General features: G+C 45.2%; 3 protein-coding genes across 7 annotated transcripts; 2 read left to right on the top strand and 1 right to left on the bottom strand.

Annotated features, from left to right (window-relative positions):
* The first annotated feature begins 2,827 nt into the window (after window positions 1-2,827).
* Window positions 2,828-9,748, top strand: LOC112895174 (PH, RCC1 and FYVE domains-containing protein 1-like). 5 transcript variants are annotated; one of them, XM_025963080.1, is made up of 11 exons: window positions 2,839-3,454; window positions 3,539-3,796; window positions 4,504-4,570; window positions 4,674-4,760; window positions 5,194-5,283; window positions 5,486-5,572; window positions 5,706-5,819; window positions 6,207-8,252; window positions 8,330-8,476; window positions 8,703-9,136; window positions 9,234-9,748. In XM_025963080.1, exons 3-11 carry the CDS (start codon window positions 4,553-4,555, stop codon window positions 9,370-9,372), a joined length of 3,162 nt encoding a protein of 1,053 aa, XP_025818865.1. In that variant the 5' UTR covers window positions 2,839-3,454; window positions 3,539-3,796; window positions 4,504-4,552; the 3' UTR covers window positions 9,373-9,748. The 5 variants fall into 5 exon arrangements, with proteins under 5 accessions (XP_025818866.1, XP_025818865.1, XP_025818863.1 ...); XM_025963078.1 differs by having other exon boundaries at window positions 3,539-3,810; XM_025963081.1 differs by lacking the exon at window positions 9,234-9,748 and adding an exon at window positions 8,600-8,614 and having other exon boundaries at window positions 2,828-3,454; window positions 3,539-3,810; window positions 4,504-4,760; window positions 8,703-8,770.
* A 2,676-nt stretch (window positions 9,749-12,424) lies between these two features.
* LOC112895360 (cytosolic sulfotransferase 12-like) lies at window positions 12,425-13,611 on the top strand. Its single transcript, XM_025963314.1, has one exon. It carries the CDS (start codon window positions 12,478-12,480, stop codon window positions 13,477-13,479), a length of 1,002 nt encoding a protein of 333 aa, XP_025819099.1. The 5' UTR covers window positions 12,425-12,477; the 3' UTR covers window positions 13,480-13,611.
* A 744-nt stretch (window positions 13,612-14,355) lies between these two features.
* LOC112894984 (epoxide hydrolase A-like) lies at window positions 14,356-15,723 on the bottom strand. Its single transcript, XM_025962839.1, has 2 exons — window positions 14,981-15,723; window positions 14,356-14,891 (listed from the first exon to the last, which is right to left on the bottom strand). The coding sequence occupies exons 1-2, from the start codon at window positions 15,700-15,702 to the stop codon at window positions 14,645-14,647; spliced, it is 969 nt and encodes a 322-aa protein (XP_025818624.1). The 5' UTR covers window positions 15,703-15,723; the 3' UTR covers window positions 14,356-14,644.
* Window positions 15,724-15,819: the final 96 nt, after the last annotated feature.

Here is a 15,819-nt window from a genome sequence, read left to right as displayed (position 1 = left end):
TATTGTTGTTTTTTTGGCTTTTAAAAGTTCTGTTGTGCATCATAACATTTGGCAAATCAATTTAAATTCATTAAATAATGGTATCGAATGGCTGATCAATTCATTCTCTTCGCACATTTTTGCTTGCAAAGTAGATAAGAACAACAGATTATATATGAAAGTTTTCACCAAAAGAGCCGCTTCTTTCGCTGACAATTACAATACTTATTGTTTTGGACAAAGATCCGGTCAAACTTTTGAAAATCCGATAACAGTATTTTTTTATAAATATTTATGTTGCGAATGTCAAAGCCATATGTATCGATCTATCTTAATACTCCTACATAGTTCCGTCTCATGAACCGTTGCAGTTTACAGAAATATCATATTAGAAAACAACAGTCAAAGACTGGATCCGTCCATGCAACTCACGCTGATGTATCTTACTATTATTAGTTGGAGGTTTATTTTAAAGCCTACACGTAAAACCACCTAGATCCTAGGTGGACGCTCTAAAAGAATAGAAAAATCTAGAAATTCTTACAAAAATTAGAAATATCCGACCATGAATCCGATAATTCTAATTATAATGGTCATTGGATCTGTTATCTTTCTTAATAAATTACCCACCTCTGTTATTATGAAAATAAATTAAAGTAATCCACTAGATATGTATCTAAATTATCCACCTCTGCTATTATAAAAAACTAAAGTAACCCCTAATCTTCGTGTAAATTACCCACCTAACTATTATAAAAATAATACAAATAACCCCTAAATTTACATATAAATTATCAATTATATAATTATTAAAAGTTAAAGTAACCTCTAAATCTGAATCTAAATTACATAATTATAATAAAATATTAAAATGCATAAATATAGAATTCTAAATTACTATTTCTATCATTATTAATATATTATTTATGTCATTATTTATATAAAAATACTACCTATGATATGTGTTACCGTGTATTCATGTGTGTTGGAAGAGATAAGAATACTAATTGATGGTTCAATTAAATATATATACCAAACACACATGGAGGTGAGATGCAAAATAAAATCTATTGCCACTAGATAACGATAAATATGTATTTTAGAGTATGCGTTAGAGTATTTAATAGATGAAAGAGAGCGTGGGATAGATAATTATAATTATTATCTACAAATCTTATTTTTATATAAATTTTAATTAGTCCGTGCAGGAGCAGAGGTTAATAGCCTGTCCTCACTGACCTCTCGTGCTCCTCAGCTGCTTCCAGCGCCTGTGGCAACCATATTAGAGTCGGGCTCTGTCGCGAAATAAATTTCGATATTTGACATTCAATTCACACGTCTTACTGTTTTTAACACCCGATTTGATCGATTTTCAAAATTTAACACCAAAGTCATGAATTTCTTCGATACAGGGTCTCTTTACATTTTTCATCTTTTCCTTTCCTTTTCTTTCCTTATTTATTATTGCTTATTTTTTATGTTAATGGACAAATTTGCCCCTAAACCTTATCTCTTCTTTGTGCTGCTGTGAATACGAGCAGGCCAGAGACAGTTCTCCCTCCTCTCTCTCGTGTTCTCTGTGTCTCGCTCAAGAACAGGCCCCTGCTAGCTAGCTCCTTCATCTGATCGAGTGCCATGGCCTGCCCTCAGGTACGTCCAATGTTCAGTAGCAGCAGTACATATCGTACAGTTCTCTGGCAATGCAGCAATTGCCTCACCCACATTTGTAATCGGCCGCTAACTTTGTCGATGGTAATCAGGAGGTGGTGTTCGACCTGAACCTGATAGAGAACAGCGCTGGAGGACGGCCTGGCCGGCTGGGCGCCGGTGGGCTCGTGCACGGCGCTGTCCGCGCACAAGGAAGAGCCAGCCAAGGTGCCGACAGAGACGATCAACGACGTTGGGGTGGACTACCGGCCCAGCGGCCGGTACATCCTCGCGTCAGACCGCGTCGACGAGGCGGACGGCCTGCGCCAGGCGATCAAGGGCGCGCTCAAGCCCCGGGTCACGTACCGCGTCTCCGGGTGGATCAGCCTCGGCGGCGGCGCCACCGAGGGGGCGGGCCACGCGGTGCGCGTCAACCTCCGGGTGGACGACGAGTGCGTCATCAAGAGTGGCGCGGTGTGCGCCGAGGCCGGGAAGTGGACGGAGATCAAGGGCGCGTTCCGGCTCAAGAAGAGCTCCTGCGCCGCCGCGGTTACATTCTGAAAATTCCTCGGGACCTTGAAATAACGCCTGCCAAGGTTCTTGAGGGTATCTGGTGGTCTGCGCAAACGATCTCACGTCCTTGCAATTGAGGCAAATGATCAAGAGCAAATTGGTTACCTCGTCAAGCACCAGCGCAACATCAAGCGGCTGCGGAGGTGGCGCAAGAACAAGCTGTGCTCGTTCTCACCTAACCCTAGCCATGTTGGTCCCTCTAGTGTGGCCGCCGAGAATGATGCCTGCGACATCACCGCGACAACAAGAGCTGGTGGCGGCAAAGAGAAGCTCGACGGCTCAAAGCAATCGCGACGGCGTCGGAAAGGCAGCAGCCAGAAGCGGACGGCAAGACAAGAGCGTCCAGTTTGATACGAGGATAAGCATAGGGGCAAACTTGTCCCTTCAGATCATAAAAAATAAGAAAAGGAAAGGAAAAGATAGAAAATGGAGAGAAACTCTTGGATTGAAGAAATTCGTGAGTTTGGTGTCAAATTTTGAAAGTCGGTCGAATCGGATGTTAAAAATAGTAGGACGTTCAAATTGAATGTCAAATATTGAAATTTCTCATGTCGCACGGCCGGCGGAGCTCGTGCCCCCCATCGAAATCGGTGGTGCGCAACTCGCTTGGACAGTCGCCATAACATGAGGCAAGCAGCGCCCGGGAGGGAGTGCCACACTGCCACTATGAGGGCCGCGACCGGCAAGATGCCGGCAAGCTCGCAGCTCGGTCCGCGGCCGCCGCCTGTCATCCCGCCGGAGAAAGGGGCCTCACAAGACGGGGATCCTGCAATCTGGAGCAGGGGAAGCTAGCTCCTCCACGCGCCCGTGTCCGAGGCCGCCGTGCTCCCGAGCGCCCCGCCTCCACGGGGATCAAGCGAGAGAAATCGTCCGGCTTCGGTCGGCCGCTCGGTGGAAGGCGGCGACCCCGTCGGCTCCGCGAGCGCCGATCGGGCTGGCCACCACGGTGTCAAAAGCAGTCCACGTAGGACCATTGCGTTAACGCGCCCGGCACTGACCGCTCCATTTTCGTCAATTTTTTCCCCGGAAAAATACACTCCGTTCCCCTTCCTCCCGTGTCGCGACACTCGCACTGGGTGGGGGGTGTCGGTATCTCTCTTTCCCTCCCTCTCCTTGCGTTCTCCGTCTGCCTCTCGCTCCTCCGCCCAAGAAACCAGCCGCTATTCTCGTCTCCATCAGAGAGATCGTCCCCTCCTCCACACGGCCACCGGACGACATCTCTTCCCCAGCGGATGCCCGGCCGGACATCTGATCGGTGAGCCTCCGATTGATTCGACATTTCACCCCGGTTTGCCTGCGCCGTCCAGGCTCGTCCTTAGCCAATCGTTTTCCGCCGCAGCATACTGCCGTCACGCGGAAAACCATCGCGCCCGCGGCCTATCTCCGCCGCGCGTCGGGGGCGGCATCCGGCATCCATCGTCGTCTAAGGGACGGACGACGCAGCATTCACGTCCAGCCATTGCCGCCTCCGTTGAATGCGCTGCCACCCGACGCCTAATCTCCTCGCTGATGCATCCGACGCTGTCGCTGACCCTCTGAACGCTTTTGTTTGCCCGCAAGGTCGAAAGGATTGGAAATCGTTCCCAACTTGGATTTGGTAATGTTATAAAGGTTGATCCTCCATTCCCTCTTCTTTCTTTTGTTCATCTCAACAGGAAAATTTGTGGCTGGTACCCTGATTGGGTCTAGATTAAAGTTTTTCGTGCTATTTATTTCCTAAATCACATACATTTCGGATTTGCAGTCCGTCAAGCTAACAACAATTAAATTTAAAAATTTGATTTTTGTAATAGGTTTTTTTAGATAATGGTTGAAACCGGCCTTTTATATCCACTGGTGGATATATAGAGCCAAGAAATACAAGAGCTCTTAGGCTCTAAACCTCAAAATGGGTATGAGTGAACGATACCACATAATCCAATCTGTGAGCCTGAGACATGTCCCTCCGATGCTCCACCATTTTTTGCCATGTTAAGAGGGATTAGTTGCGAGTCTATTACTTATCACGCCACGAGTGCCTAATGTCGTAATGGTGAATGTTTGGGCGTTAATGCTATTGCAAACGCTAGATTGTCAGCACAAAAGTTTGGTGGGGTTCTTATGACCCAATCCATAGTTCAGGGAATTACAATATTTTTCCATCTTTACATTTTATCTTGCGCTTTTTTGGTAATTTTTTTCTCTTTTTTTAATTGCCCAATCATTCGATGCCAACTTCTGTTTCTGAAAAGTGAAGAATATGTTCATGTGATGCATTGATACTGACATCTCAAGTTTTACATTTTTTTGTCTTTTTTGTTGCAGTTGTGGATGAAAAGAGCTGAAAATAGGATGTTGACTTGTAACTGTTTAGATGACACCAGATGAAAATGTGCGGCTATAGGCATAAATACGATACTTCATTTCACTTTATTATTAATTGCATATGTGTCAAAACTTCTGTGATACTACATTTATGTTTCATTTTTCTGAAGGCCCTTATTACTCTAAAGAAAGGTAGCAAGCTTATCAAGTATAGCCGGAAAGGGAAACCCAAGATCCGTACTTTCAGACTTTCTAGTGTAAGTTCATAAGCACATTCCTTTGATCTTGAAATGTTTTTGTTTGTCTTGTAGGGCACAACTTATTCTTAGACTGAATTATCTGAGACCTTCTGAAGTGAAACAAGGTCAAGGGAAACTAGCATAAGTAGGAAAAGCTAAACTAAAAGCAACGATGTGCTATATATTAATATGGATGCTATAATATTATTTATGCTGTTCACGGATGAGTAAAGTGCTTATTCTGTTATTTTCAATGTATATGTTTCTTTCAATATAGATATTAATAACCTTCACAAGCAGACATTGGCGTTCACATTTTTGAGCTTTGTATCTGTAAAATCTGATTACCAATATGTTTGAGGGATTATATATACAGTCATATGCATGTGCCAATTGCCTGACATGGGGATGCTGTTGTTTGATACTCCTTGTTTCACATTTCTTGTTACAGGACGAAACAACATTAATTTGGTACTCTCACAAAAGGGAGAAGTTTCTCCGACTCTCTTCTGTCTCTAAAGTTATTCCTGGACAGAGAACTGTATGTTTACTATTATCTGAGTTAAATGTCAAGATTTTGCTTGCTAGCATATATATAGCCTTAACAACGGCAGATATGGTTAGAGAAGAGCTTGTAAAGTGCAATAGTCATTATATCAAAATTTAGCTTACGTTTTCCTTCAGGGCATGAACATTTAAATCTCAGTTATACCATGGGCCTAATATGTTTAACTCTTGATCAGGCTGTTTTTAGGAGGTTTTTACGCCCTGAGAAAGACTATCTGTCATTTTCCCTCATATACAAGAACGGGCAACGTTCCCTTGATCTGGTAAAGATAATTTTGTGAGCTTCTAAGCATTGATTGGTGCAAATGCTTTGCATTTGGATTTATTGATAGCTTAAAACTAAGATTTTATGGTATAAAGATAACAAATGTAGCATGAGTTTCTTCTATTCTGTAGGTTTGCAAGGATCAAGCTGAAGTTGAAGTGTGGTTTTCATCACTCGAGGGGTTAATAAGTTCATGCCGTAAAAGTTCTGTTGATGAGCACAAGGATAGAGTATCGTTTTCCGATGTGAGTTTGTCAGAAAAATTACTGTTTCTTTTGTAAGCAGTTTGACTCATGGTTTAATTTTGCTATGTCAATTTTTGATCTTTTTATGCTATATGAAAGATGCACTTGATGTTCATGTAATGTGTTACCCGTAGTTACACTTGGAGATGATTTTTACTGAAAATGAAGTACTTGCATGTTTGAAGGACAAAATTTCAATATTGATAGCCACCTCTATGTTTATTCCATGCATTTTCCTGTGAAGAATGAGCATCACCTTTCACTTTCAAGTTTCAACCCTGTAGCTATCAATGCTAACCCCATTCTTATTAGCTGGCGATTTGCAATTCTCTTTGATTATGAAATGTGGTACCTTGTGATCTAATATGGCTTTTTTTTTCTTTCCAGGAAGTATCATATTATCAGGATAGTCATTCATATGATTCAACACTAGATATTGCTTCAAGTATTTCGCGTAGTTTTCACACTGCTGGTTACTGCAAAACCGATTCTTTTAGCTTAAGAAGATCAGATGCTGGATCTGATCGTGCAAATATGATAAGGACAAGCGGTGCAGATAGTACTCGACTTAGTATTTCCAGTGCCCCTAGTTCTTCCAGTCAGGGTTCAGGAACAGATGACATAGAGTCCCTTGGTGATGTTTATGTATGGGGCGAAGTATGGACTGATGTGGCCCCTTCAGATGGAAACACAAGCTCATCATGCTCAAAAGTAGATGTTTTGATTCCCAAACCTTTAGAATCAGATGTTGTCTTAGATGTTAATCAGATAGTATGTGGTTCAAGGCATGTTGCTCTTACTACCAGACAAGGGGAGGTGTTTACATGGGGTGAGGAAGTTGGTGGGCGCCTTGGTCATGGAACTGATGCAGATATAAGTCGTCCCAAGCTTGTTGAGTCAATATCTGTGACCATAGTTGATTTTATTTCATGTGGAGAATTCCATACCTGTGCTATATCTGCTTCCGGTGATTTGTTTAATTGGGGGGATGGTTCATACCATGCTGGATTGCTTGGATATGACACTGGAGCTAGCCATTGGCTTCCAAAACGTGTCTCGGGGCCCTTAGAGGGGCTTCAAGTATTATCTGTTGCATGTGGCTCGTGGCATTCAGCTCTGATCACATCGAGTGGAAAACTTCACACATTTGGTGATGGAACATTTGGAGTTCTTGGGCATGGAAACCGTGAAAGTGTTGCATACCCAAAAGAAGTAGAAGCCTTGAATGGATTTAAAACGGTCAAAGTTGCATGTGGAGTCTGGCATTCTGCAGCAATCGTGGAGGCTACTGTTCAGACAGGCATGAATGTGGTGTCTAAGAAGCTGTATACCTGGGGTGACGGGGATAAGAATCGTCTTGGACATGGTGACAAAGAAGCTCGGCTGATTCCTACCTGTGTTCAAGCTCTTCTTGAGCACAATTTTCATCAGCTGGCCTGTGGACAAAACATGACTGTTGCCCTTGCTACATCTGGTCATGTGTATACCATGGGTAGTGCTGACAATGGTCAGCTCGGAAATCCAAAATCTGATGGTAAACAGCCTTGTTTAGTCAAAGATAAACTAGGTAATGAGTTGGTTGAGGAGATCTCGTGTGGAGCTTTCCATGTTGCAGTTCTAACGTCAAGAAGTGAAGTATACACATGGGGCATGGGGGCCAATGGAAGACTTGGTCATGGTGATGTCAATGACAAAAAGACACCAACCATCGTTGAAGCACTTAAAGATCGGCATGTCAAAAGTATATCATGTGGTTCAAACTTCACAACATGTATTTGCATACATAAGTGGGTGTCAGGTGCAGATCAGTCAGTTTGCACAGGTTGTAGGCAAGCATTTGGTTTCACAAGAAAGCGACATAATTGCTACAACTGTGGGCTAGTACACTGTCATGCTTGTAGTTCAAGAAAAGTGCTCAAGGCTGCTCTGGCACCAACTCCTGGCAAGCCACATCGTGTATGCGATTCATGTTTCCTCAAACTGAAGAATGCAGATACCAACAGCAACAATGTCAGCAAAAGAAATGCTCCTACTCGTCGCTCTATTGATAGCAGAGAAAAGCCAGAAATAAGGCCTTCCAAGCTTGTAGCAACACCGTCAGCGGAACCAGTCAAGTATATGGAGGTAAAATCAGCTAAGAGTGATGCGAAAGCTGCAGAGTCGATCATGAAGGCATCTCAAGCTTCGGCTATGCTACAGCTTGGCTTTGCTGCCCAATTTGGTGCGCTTCAACCCATGGGAATGTCACCAGCGCTAGCTATGTCGCCTGCAATGCCAGCATTTTCTTTAGCACCTCCATCTCCATCTCCATACACAAAGAAAACAAAATCACCTCCTGCTGCTGCTATTCCGCAGAGCTCTAAAGTTGATTTTGATCACTTGCAGAAGTCAAATGAGTTGCTGAATCAAGAACTTCTGAAGTTGCAATCTCAGGTAACCATGGTGCTGTATTTTACTTTCTACTTTATCATGGTAAGATGCTTTCTTTAAGTATTGTGTTTTCAACACAGGTTGATGATTTGAAACAAAAGTGTGAAGCCCAACATGAGCAGCTTCAGAAATCAGATAAAAAAGCTAAATCAGTTGCCTCTATGGTTGCTGAAGAATCCACCAAACGTAACGCTGCCGTGGAGTTTGTTAAATTTCTAGACAATGAGGTACTGTTAAGATTTCCATTTATTTTCATGAGCTTGTGTTTCATATCCTTGATATTATGGATTTAGATAATATGCTCTGACCTGAAAGATAGTGTTTCCATTCATGGAATCACCTTTTTTTAGTAATTGGATGCAAAGGTAACTTATCATCCACGTTTGATGAATAAATCTATCAACTGTTTTATGTTACTGTGTACATACATCTTAATCTACCACTCTTGTGCAGCTCAAGGGTATTGTGGATAAACTGCCCAGTGATGCTGTCGACAGCATAAAAGCTTTGCAAGTTCAGACGCATTCACTCCTGAAGGAACAATCAAGCCATCCGTCAGAGATCGTGAATACAATGGAACGTGATCATCTTCACCTGTCTAGTGGCGGAAGCGCAAGATATGATTTGGCCAGTCATAAGTCAGGAGGTGTAGGTTACTTGACAATGTCCCAGGATGGCAGACCTGCTAGTGGCTCTGCCATTTCCATCACTAGTGATTCCCCATCCCATCGCTTCATGGAAAACAGCGCAAAGGCCCACGGTGATTTTGCCCCGAAGCATGGTACCCACGGAGAAGTGCAACTAATTGAGCAGTTTGAACCTGGCGTCTATGTGACACTTATCCAGCTGAAAGATGGCACCAAAGTATTCAAGCGGGTCCGATTCAGGTACCTTTATTTTCCCCCTTCAGTGGAATAAAGCACTCTTGGATTTTGAATTAACACCTAAATTTTACTGTCTATTGAAACCTGGCTGTCCTTACAGCAAGAGGAGATTCGCGGAGAATCAGGCTGAAGAGTGGTGGAGGGAAAACCAAGAACGGGTCTTCAGGAAATACAGCCACCCAACTCAATCAGCTCATGGAAACACGACCTCTTCTCATGAGGATGAACATCATCCATGACCTCCATCCAAATCAGGTCCACAAGGTCGTCGAATATACGTCACATGAGAAGACACAGCAGAGTAGAGTTTTTACAGGAAATATCTGCTCTGCACTCAGGAGATATGCTTGGAGGGCCTCTTCTAGGAGCTTTTATTATGTGGAGTAGGATAAAGACATGATTTGTCGTTGTTATTTTGTTCTTTATTCTCCTGTACCTTGTAGATTAGTAATTCTCTATCTCGTCCTTTTTTACCCTGTTCAAACTCCCTTCTGACCTAGATACTCATGTTCAAAGCCACATGAGCTGACCACTCACCTGGTTTGCTTGCTCTAGGCAGTTACTCTTGTTGATTTGGCCGGACCGGCTGTTGATGTTTTGAATCCTTTTGGTTCAGATATTCAGATTTCACCATGCCTTCATTATGTGAAGAAAAACATGATTTTGTTCAAGGAAATTGGCCGTGACGTGAACGGTGTGCTAGTAATATATGCCCAACCTGAAGTCGTTCGCAGAGCGAGAGCAACGGCATTGTCGGCCAGTGATACTGAATGAACCAGCGCACGGAATTTATTTCTTTACAGGGTAGCAGCCAGAGATATCCTTTTGAAAATGTTCGTACGAACGACAAAATAACCAACAGGAAGCATCTTTCGAAGTGCCAGCGTCCGCATCTCGTCGAACTCATGGGTAGTGCCAAACAACTGTGCCTGGAATACAAGACGTTTGCTCGCTCAAGATTCCTGCCGGTGAACTAACTAATCGGCTGCGAGAACCGCGCGGCTGGTAACTTTTCTTTGGATGGTCCGTAGTGTATTGTGTACTCGGTGAAACACAACAACACAAGCACAGCCGCCGGCCCCACACGCCGTTGCACTCATCGCTACAAGAGTGTGGCACCACTGTAGAAACGGTTTTTCAGGACTACTCTTGATTTCTAGTGGCGGGTTTCTTAAGAGATAAAGAAGGCGTACCGTAACTGAAAATTGCCAGTAGAAATAGATTTCCGGTGATAGATTTTTAAGAAACCAGAATATAAAAAATGGAATCATTTTTATTGTGGTTTTCTGAAAGGAACGTGCTCGTAGCCCAAGACGGGGAGGGAGGGGAGGGGTGAATTAGGCAAACATAAAATCTTAATCAATGGTTTCAACTAATTTGCACAAAATATAAAATATAACATGATATCTAGATGTGCAACTATGGTTCATCTAACATAAAACTCTCATCCAAAATAAGTTTTACTACCTATAGCCAATCCTAGCAATCCAATCCTAGCAAGATATTACACTTAAAAAAGTAAAAAAGTAAAGGCGCATAAGTTGCAAGAAAAATGTGAAAATGTAAAAAGATGATGGGGAAGCAAACTCTTGATACGATGATTTATCCTGTGGTATCGATAGGCACTAAGCCACCGCTAGTCCACGTTGTTGAAGCACGCACAAAGAGTATTGCTTTCCGGTCACCAAATCCCTTTCGAGATACTCGTGACTTGCCACAAAGGCTAGGCCACTAAGTCTCACACCAACTTTCCCGAACATCTTGATGCCGCCTTCACTACGGAGCTTCCCACGAAGGAGGGGTCTCCTCGTTCCCCGCACAAAGCTGTCGTCACTGCTACACACCAAGCCGGAGGGTCGATGACTTGCCGGTGAGCCACCAAGACTCAAAGGGATCGGCACGATTATAGTGATGGTTCATTCTAGAACCATGCACAACGCAGCAACACCTCGCTCTCTCACTCTCTAGGCCTAATCTAGCACTAACACTTCAAAGCATGTGCTAAAACCTATGAACATAATCAATTAGCTCTATAGATGGCTCGGAGGTCTTCTTCTGTGTCTACGTGCTTCTCCTAGACTCCAGCAATTTCAAATGACCGGAAAACTTCTTATATAGCCTAGAGATCTATTCATAGCTGTTACTTGCTTTTCTACCAAAAAGTCTAAAGTGTCAGTTAAACCGGTCACCACCATAGTTTAACCGGTCACACTAAGCCTGCATGCTAGCCGTTGAATTCCCACGTCCCCTTCTGCTGATATTATTGCACCGACGCGATGCACTGATGGGTGTCGGTTCAACCGGTGCTGAAGACTTTGTCGAGCCAGCCATCTACAATTCCAAAATCCTTTCGAGCATATTGAGGTACTAATGCACCGACGCTTTATTTGCATCATCGGTTCAAACGATGTTGAAGGTTATTTTGCCCAAAATCTTCTGGAGCTTCTGTGCATATCACCAAAGCAATCTGACATTGCACCGACGTTTACTGTCCACAGGTTCAACCGGTGATGTAGAGATTTCTTCACTCAAATTCAGAGGCGTTTATACCGGTTGGCTGATTTTCATCATGTTTTGGATATTTTAACCGCGATTTGGACTTGGACTGTTTTTATATGAATTGGACTTCATCCATAAAACCTACAATTACGTAAATTATAATTATGGTCTGCTGGGCTACGTTTCTTACGTTCTCTTAAGTAACCGCCGGTGAAATCCAACACCATACCCAAGAACTGTATACTTGACTTCACTAGTGGAGGGCTAAAATCTGTAAAAACAAGAACAGGGAGCTATGGTTATGAAGAAGTAGAATGAGATGCTGAATTTGGAGGCGCAAAGATGCTACGAGTACCTTCTTAGGACATTGTCGTTTGTGCGGTGATCCATCTGTAGCTGGCGATTTCGTTGTTACTTGTCGTCTATTAAACATAACTCGTGTTGACCATCGTATCGTGTGCCGGAAACAGCTTTGCTCTCTCTCTCATTTAATTTTCTACCATGTATGCTAAACTTACTTATTACATGGCATCTATACGGCACATTTGTTACCGCTATACAGTTTCCTAGGGTATCACAGGGAAAGAATCTTTCAACTGCAAACGTCCAAATCTAGCTAATCAAGCATAGGGACAAAGACCGGAACCGTTTCGTTGTCAAGTGGAACCGATAAAAAGTTCCTGCCGCAACAACATATATAATTATGCACAATCCAGCAGTTCCATCTGTTGCTATATAATATCACCAAACGTATCCGCGTAATGGCAGCTCATGCAACTGCCTTCACCCACATAGAATTCATCGAGCAAGAGCTTGTAGTAAGCTTGATTTCTCCCCCAACAACCATGGCATGCATTCCATCAAAGAGTGAAGCAGAGACTGCCACCAATGGTCCGCCGCCTGAAGATGTTTCATCCAGAAACTTGGAAGATCTCATCCGCACACTGCCAACAAGGGAAGGGTGGTCACAGCCAATGGTTCTATACAAGAACTACTGGTGCAGACCGCACCTGGTCGGCAAGATCATGCTACTCCAGGACACCTTCAAGCCCCGCAGCGACGACATCATCCTCGCTACGCAGCCCAAGTGCGGCACCACCTGGTTGAAAGCCCTCGCCTTCACCATCACCAACCGCTCCCGCTACAGCTTCAGCGACCACCCTCTCCTCACCAGCAACCCTCAGTACCTGGTGCCGTTCATAGAAATCCCTGACGCCGGCAGAGACCACACCTACCTCGAAACACTCCCTTCCCCTAGGCTTCTCTCCACACACCTGCCGTTGTCGATGCTCCCGTCAGAGACAAGCTCGACCGGCTGCCGGATCGTGTACCTGTGCCGGGAGCCCAAAGACGCCTTCGTGTCAAGGTGGCACTTCGAGAACAAAATTGTCAAGGGTTCCAGTATAGAGCTGGAGAAAGCTTTCGACATGTTCTGCGAAGGGTTCTCTCCTTCTGGCCCCTTCTGGGATCACTGCCTCGAGTACTGGAAGGAGAGCCTCGCAAGGCAGGATGAGGTTCTGTTCCTGAAGTACGAAGAGATCAAGTCACAGCCAGAGCAGGTTGTTCGGCAGCTCGCCAAGTTCCTAGGCGTCCCACTCACCGCGGAGGAGGAAAGCGCTGGTGTTGCCCAGGAGGTAGTGAAGCTCTGCAGCTTCGAAAACCTTACTAGCCTGCAGGTTAACCAGACGGGAGGTGTTGACCATGGCAACAAGATTTATGTGGAGAACTCTGTGTTTTTTAGGAAAGGTAATGTAGGGGACTGGGCGAACCACATGAGTGAGGAGATGGCGGAAAAGTTAGACCGTGTCATTGAAGAGAAACTGAAAGGGTCCGGGCTCTCCTTTTGATATATATACATCAGCATCTATCTGGTACTTCCTCATATTTGCCTCGCAAACACGCTTCCCGACCGACATTTATAGGGACGGAGGGGGTATTTCGCAATGTGTTGTGCTCTCTTTAATTTCAATGCTCCGGAAAGTGTGAATAAGCTTTCTTTATCTTTTGTATCTTGACTCATGGGTACGATCCATTGCTTTCTACAATTCTACTCCTGTACTTGTAACATCTGTTCTGCATTACGTGCTCACTACTGTCACACGACATGACGCATAGTTTCTACTTTTCATACCCCTTTCAAATTGAAGGGGGCTGCAACAGAAGTCATACGGTGGAGCAGCACACCTGTACAGATGGCATTTCAACGCATTTCAGTATTAACACGCCATATCTGAATCTAGTAATAGTAAGCGGTATGTCATAGCAATAACCTTGACATGTTAAGGAACCAATTGTACTGAAATGCAAGCTACAATAAAATTCAACATGTGTAGTGCTGCTGGCAATACTTTTCCGTCGTAGCATTCAACAGATCGATCAATTCCATGGGTGCTTTCAAAGTGAGAAACAAATTGAGCAGATCTTCTATGATCACAGTGGACCATGCGTATTGAATAATCCATGGAGAAAAGCCACAAAATAGGTGGAAAAAGAAAGCCATACGGTACCTCCTTATGGAGTTGCTATCTATTTTTTTGGGAAATGTGGATTTAACTAAATTATTGTTCAGAAGAATGTATATACTTCAACAGTCTTCCTTAGGCCCTCCACAATGTGGCATCAGCCTCAAATGCAGCAGCGTGAAGGTTCGCTTGCGGGACCCAACACACAGGCAATATAAAATCACGAGCGTGCGGCCTGCATCAGCAGAAAGATCAAGCGAATTGCGACTCGAAGTTGTACTTCTCATAGTTTATTTATTCAACAGGCATCGGTGAACGTTCAAGCTCCGCTTCCAATTTTATTGGCGCTGGCATCGCAGGCTGCAATACGCTGAGTGATGCTTATATCTTCTCTCTTGTTTTGGTTTCGCAGAGTGCAATACGCTGAGAAGAGATGTATAGAGTATGGCCTGGCTTGATGTTCATGTACCAATCAAAACACACCAGCACAGCACACCAAATGAAACATCAGAACCCCTGTTATTCACCTACAGGCCGCTGGCATGCGCATTCAGAACTTTTTGATGAAGTCGTAAATATGCTCGGTGACCTCCTCCGCCTTCTCCAGATGGAGGTAGTGCCCGCCGCCGGCGACCACCGCCACCTCCTCCAGCCCAGGCACGTCGCCCTTGAGCCCGCCGTTGAGGATGTACTCTTGCGCCGCCTTGTTTTTGTGGGCCATCGCCGTCTCCCCGGCCACGAACTTGGTCGGCACCGCCACCTTGGCCGCCGTCCATGGCGCCATCAGCTCCCAGTTCCTGCACAAGAACATAATTAATTGAAGCTAATTAAGCAGAGATATATAATCACCGAAACACAAGTTATTAGGTATGTTTAGAGTTCTTACAGATCCAGGCAACGGTAGAAGTTCATAGCGCCGGAGAACCCCGTCTCGTCGAACTTGGCGGCGAGGTGGTCGATGTACTCCTCGGAAAGCCACGGCGGTAGCGCGATCTCCTCCTCCGGCGAGCCCCACCATTCTTTGGACAGAGAGGTCGCGCCGGTGTCGCGGGTCGTCAAGAGCCTCTTGAAGATGAATCTGGCGTTCATGCTCGCGAACTCCGCCTCCATGTGGCCCGGCTCCTGCATCCGGACGAGATAGTAGCCGTCGCCGTAAATCCGCCGGAACCCGTCGAGCGGCCTCACGGCGGGGTTGCGCGGCATGAAGGCGACGCTCATGGCCACGAGCGCGCGCACCCGCTCCGGCCGGAACGTGCAGAGGTGCCACGCTAGCAGGGCGCCCCAGCCTTGGCCCACCACGAACACCTGCGGGAGGGAGAGGGCATCGAGGAGGCCGACGACGTCGCCGACGAGGTGGAAGGCGGTGTAGGAGGCCGGGGAGGCCGGGGCAGAGGAGCCACCGTACCCGCGGAGGTCCGGGGCCAGGCAACGGTAGCCGCGCCGGGAGAGGGACGTGAGCTGGTGGTGCCATGAGCACCAGAGCTCCATGAAACCGTGCAGGAAGAGGACGGTGCCGGCCGAGCCATCCCCGGCCTCGGCGATGTGGATCTTGATGCCGTTCACTTCCAACGTCCGGTGTGTGAAACCATCCAACGCCATTGCCGCCATCTCACCTCACCTTTTGGATCACCCGAGCGCTTGAAGCTAGCTGTGGACAACAGTTAAATAGACAATGCAAGTAATTACAAAGTATATATGGACAAATGCACTGTGCGCACTCACGCA

Source organism: Panicum hallii, chromosome 5 (genome assembly GCF_002211085.1).
Source record: "Panicum hallii strain FIL2 chromosome 5, PHallii_v3.1, whole genome shotgun sequence".
NCBI lineage: Eukaryota > Viridiplantae > Streptophyta > Magnoliopsida > Poales > Poaceae > Panicum > Panicum hallii.
This window is presented reverse-complemented; position numbering and strand designations above follow the sequence as displayed.

Bases quoted from the DNA above. Each gene is read 5' to 3' on its own strand.
- LOC112895174 (XM_025963077.1), top strand. From the start codon at position 4,563: ATGAAAATGTGCGGCTATAGGCATAAATACGATACTTCATTTCACTTT. The intron at 5,820-6,206 runs GTGAGTTTGTCA...TTTTCTTTCCAG, and splicing joins ATAGAGTATCGTTTTCCGAT to GAAGTATCATATTATCAGGA. The intron at 8,477-8,702 runs GTACTGTTAAGA...ACTCTTGTGCAG, and splicing joins TTAAATTTCTAGACAATGAG to CTCAAGGGTATTGTGGATAA.
- LOC112895360 (XM_025963314.1), top strand. From the start codon at position 12,478: ATGGCATGCATTCCATCAAAGAGTGAAGCAGAGACTGCCACCAATGGT.
- LOC112894984 (XM_025962839.1), bottom strand. From the start codon at position 15,702: ATGGCGGCAATGGCGTTGGATGGTTTCACACACCGGACGTTGGAAGTG. The intron at 14,892-14,980 runs GTAAGAACTCTA...GTTCTTGTGCAG, and splicing joins TTCTACCGTTGCCTGGATCT to GAACTGGGAGCTGATGGCGC.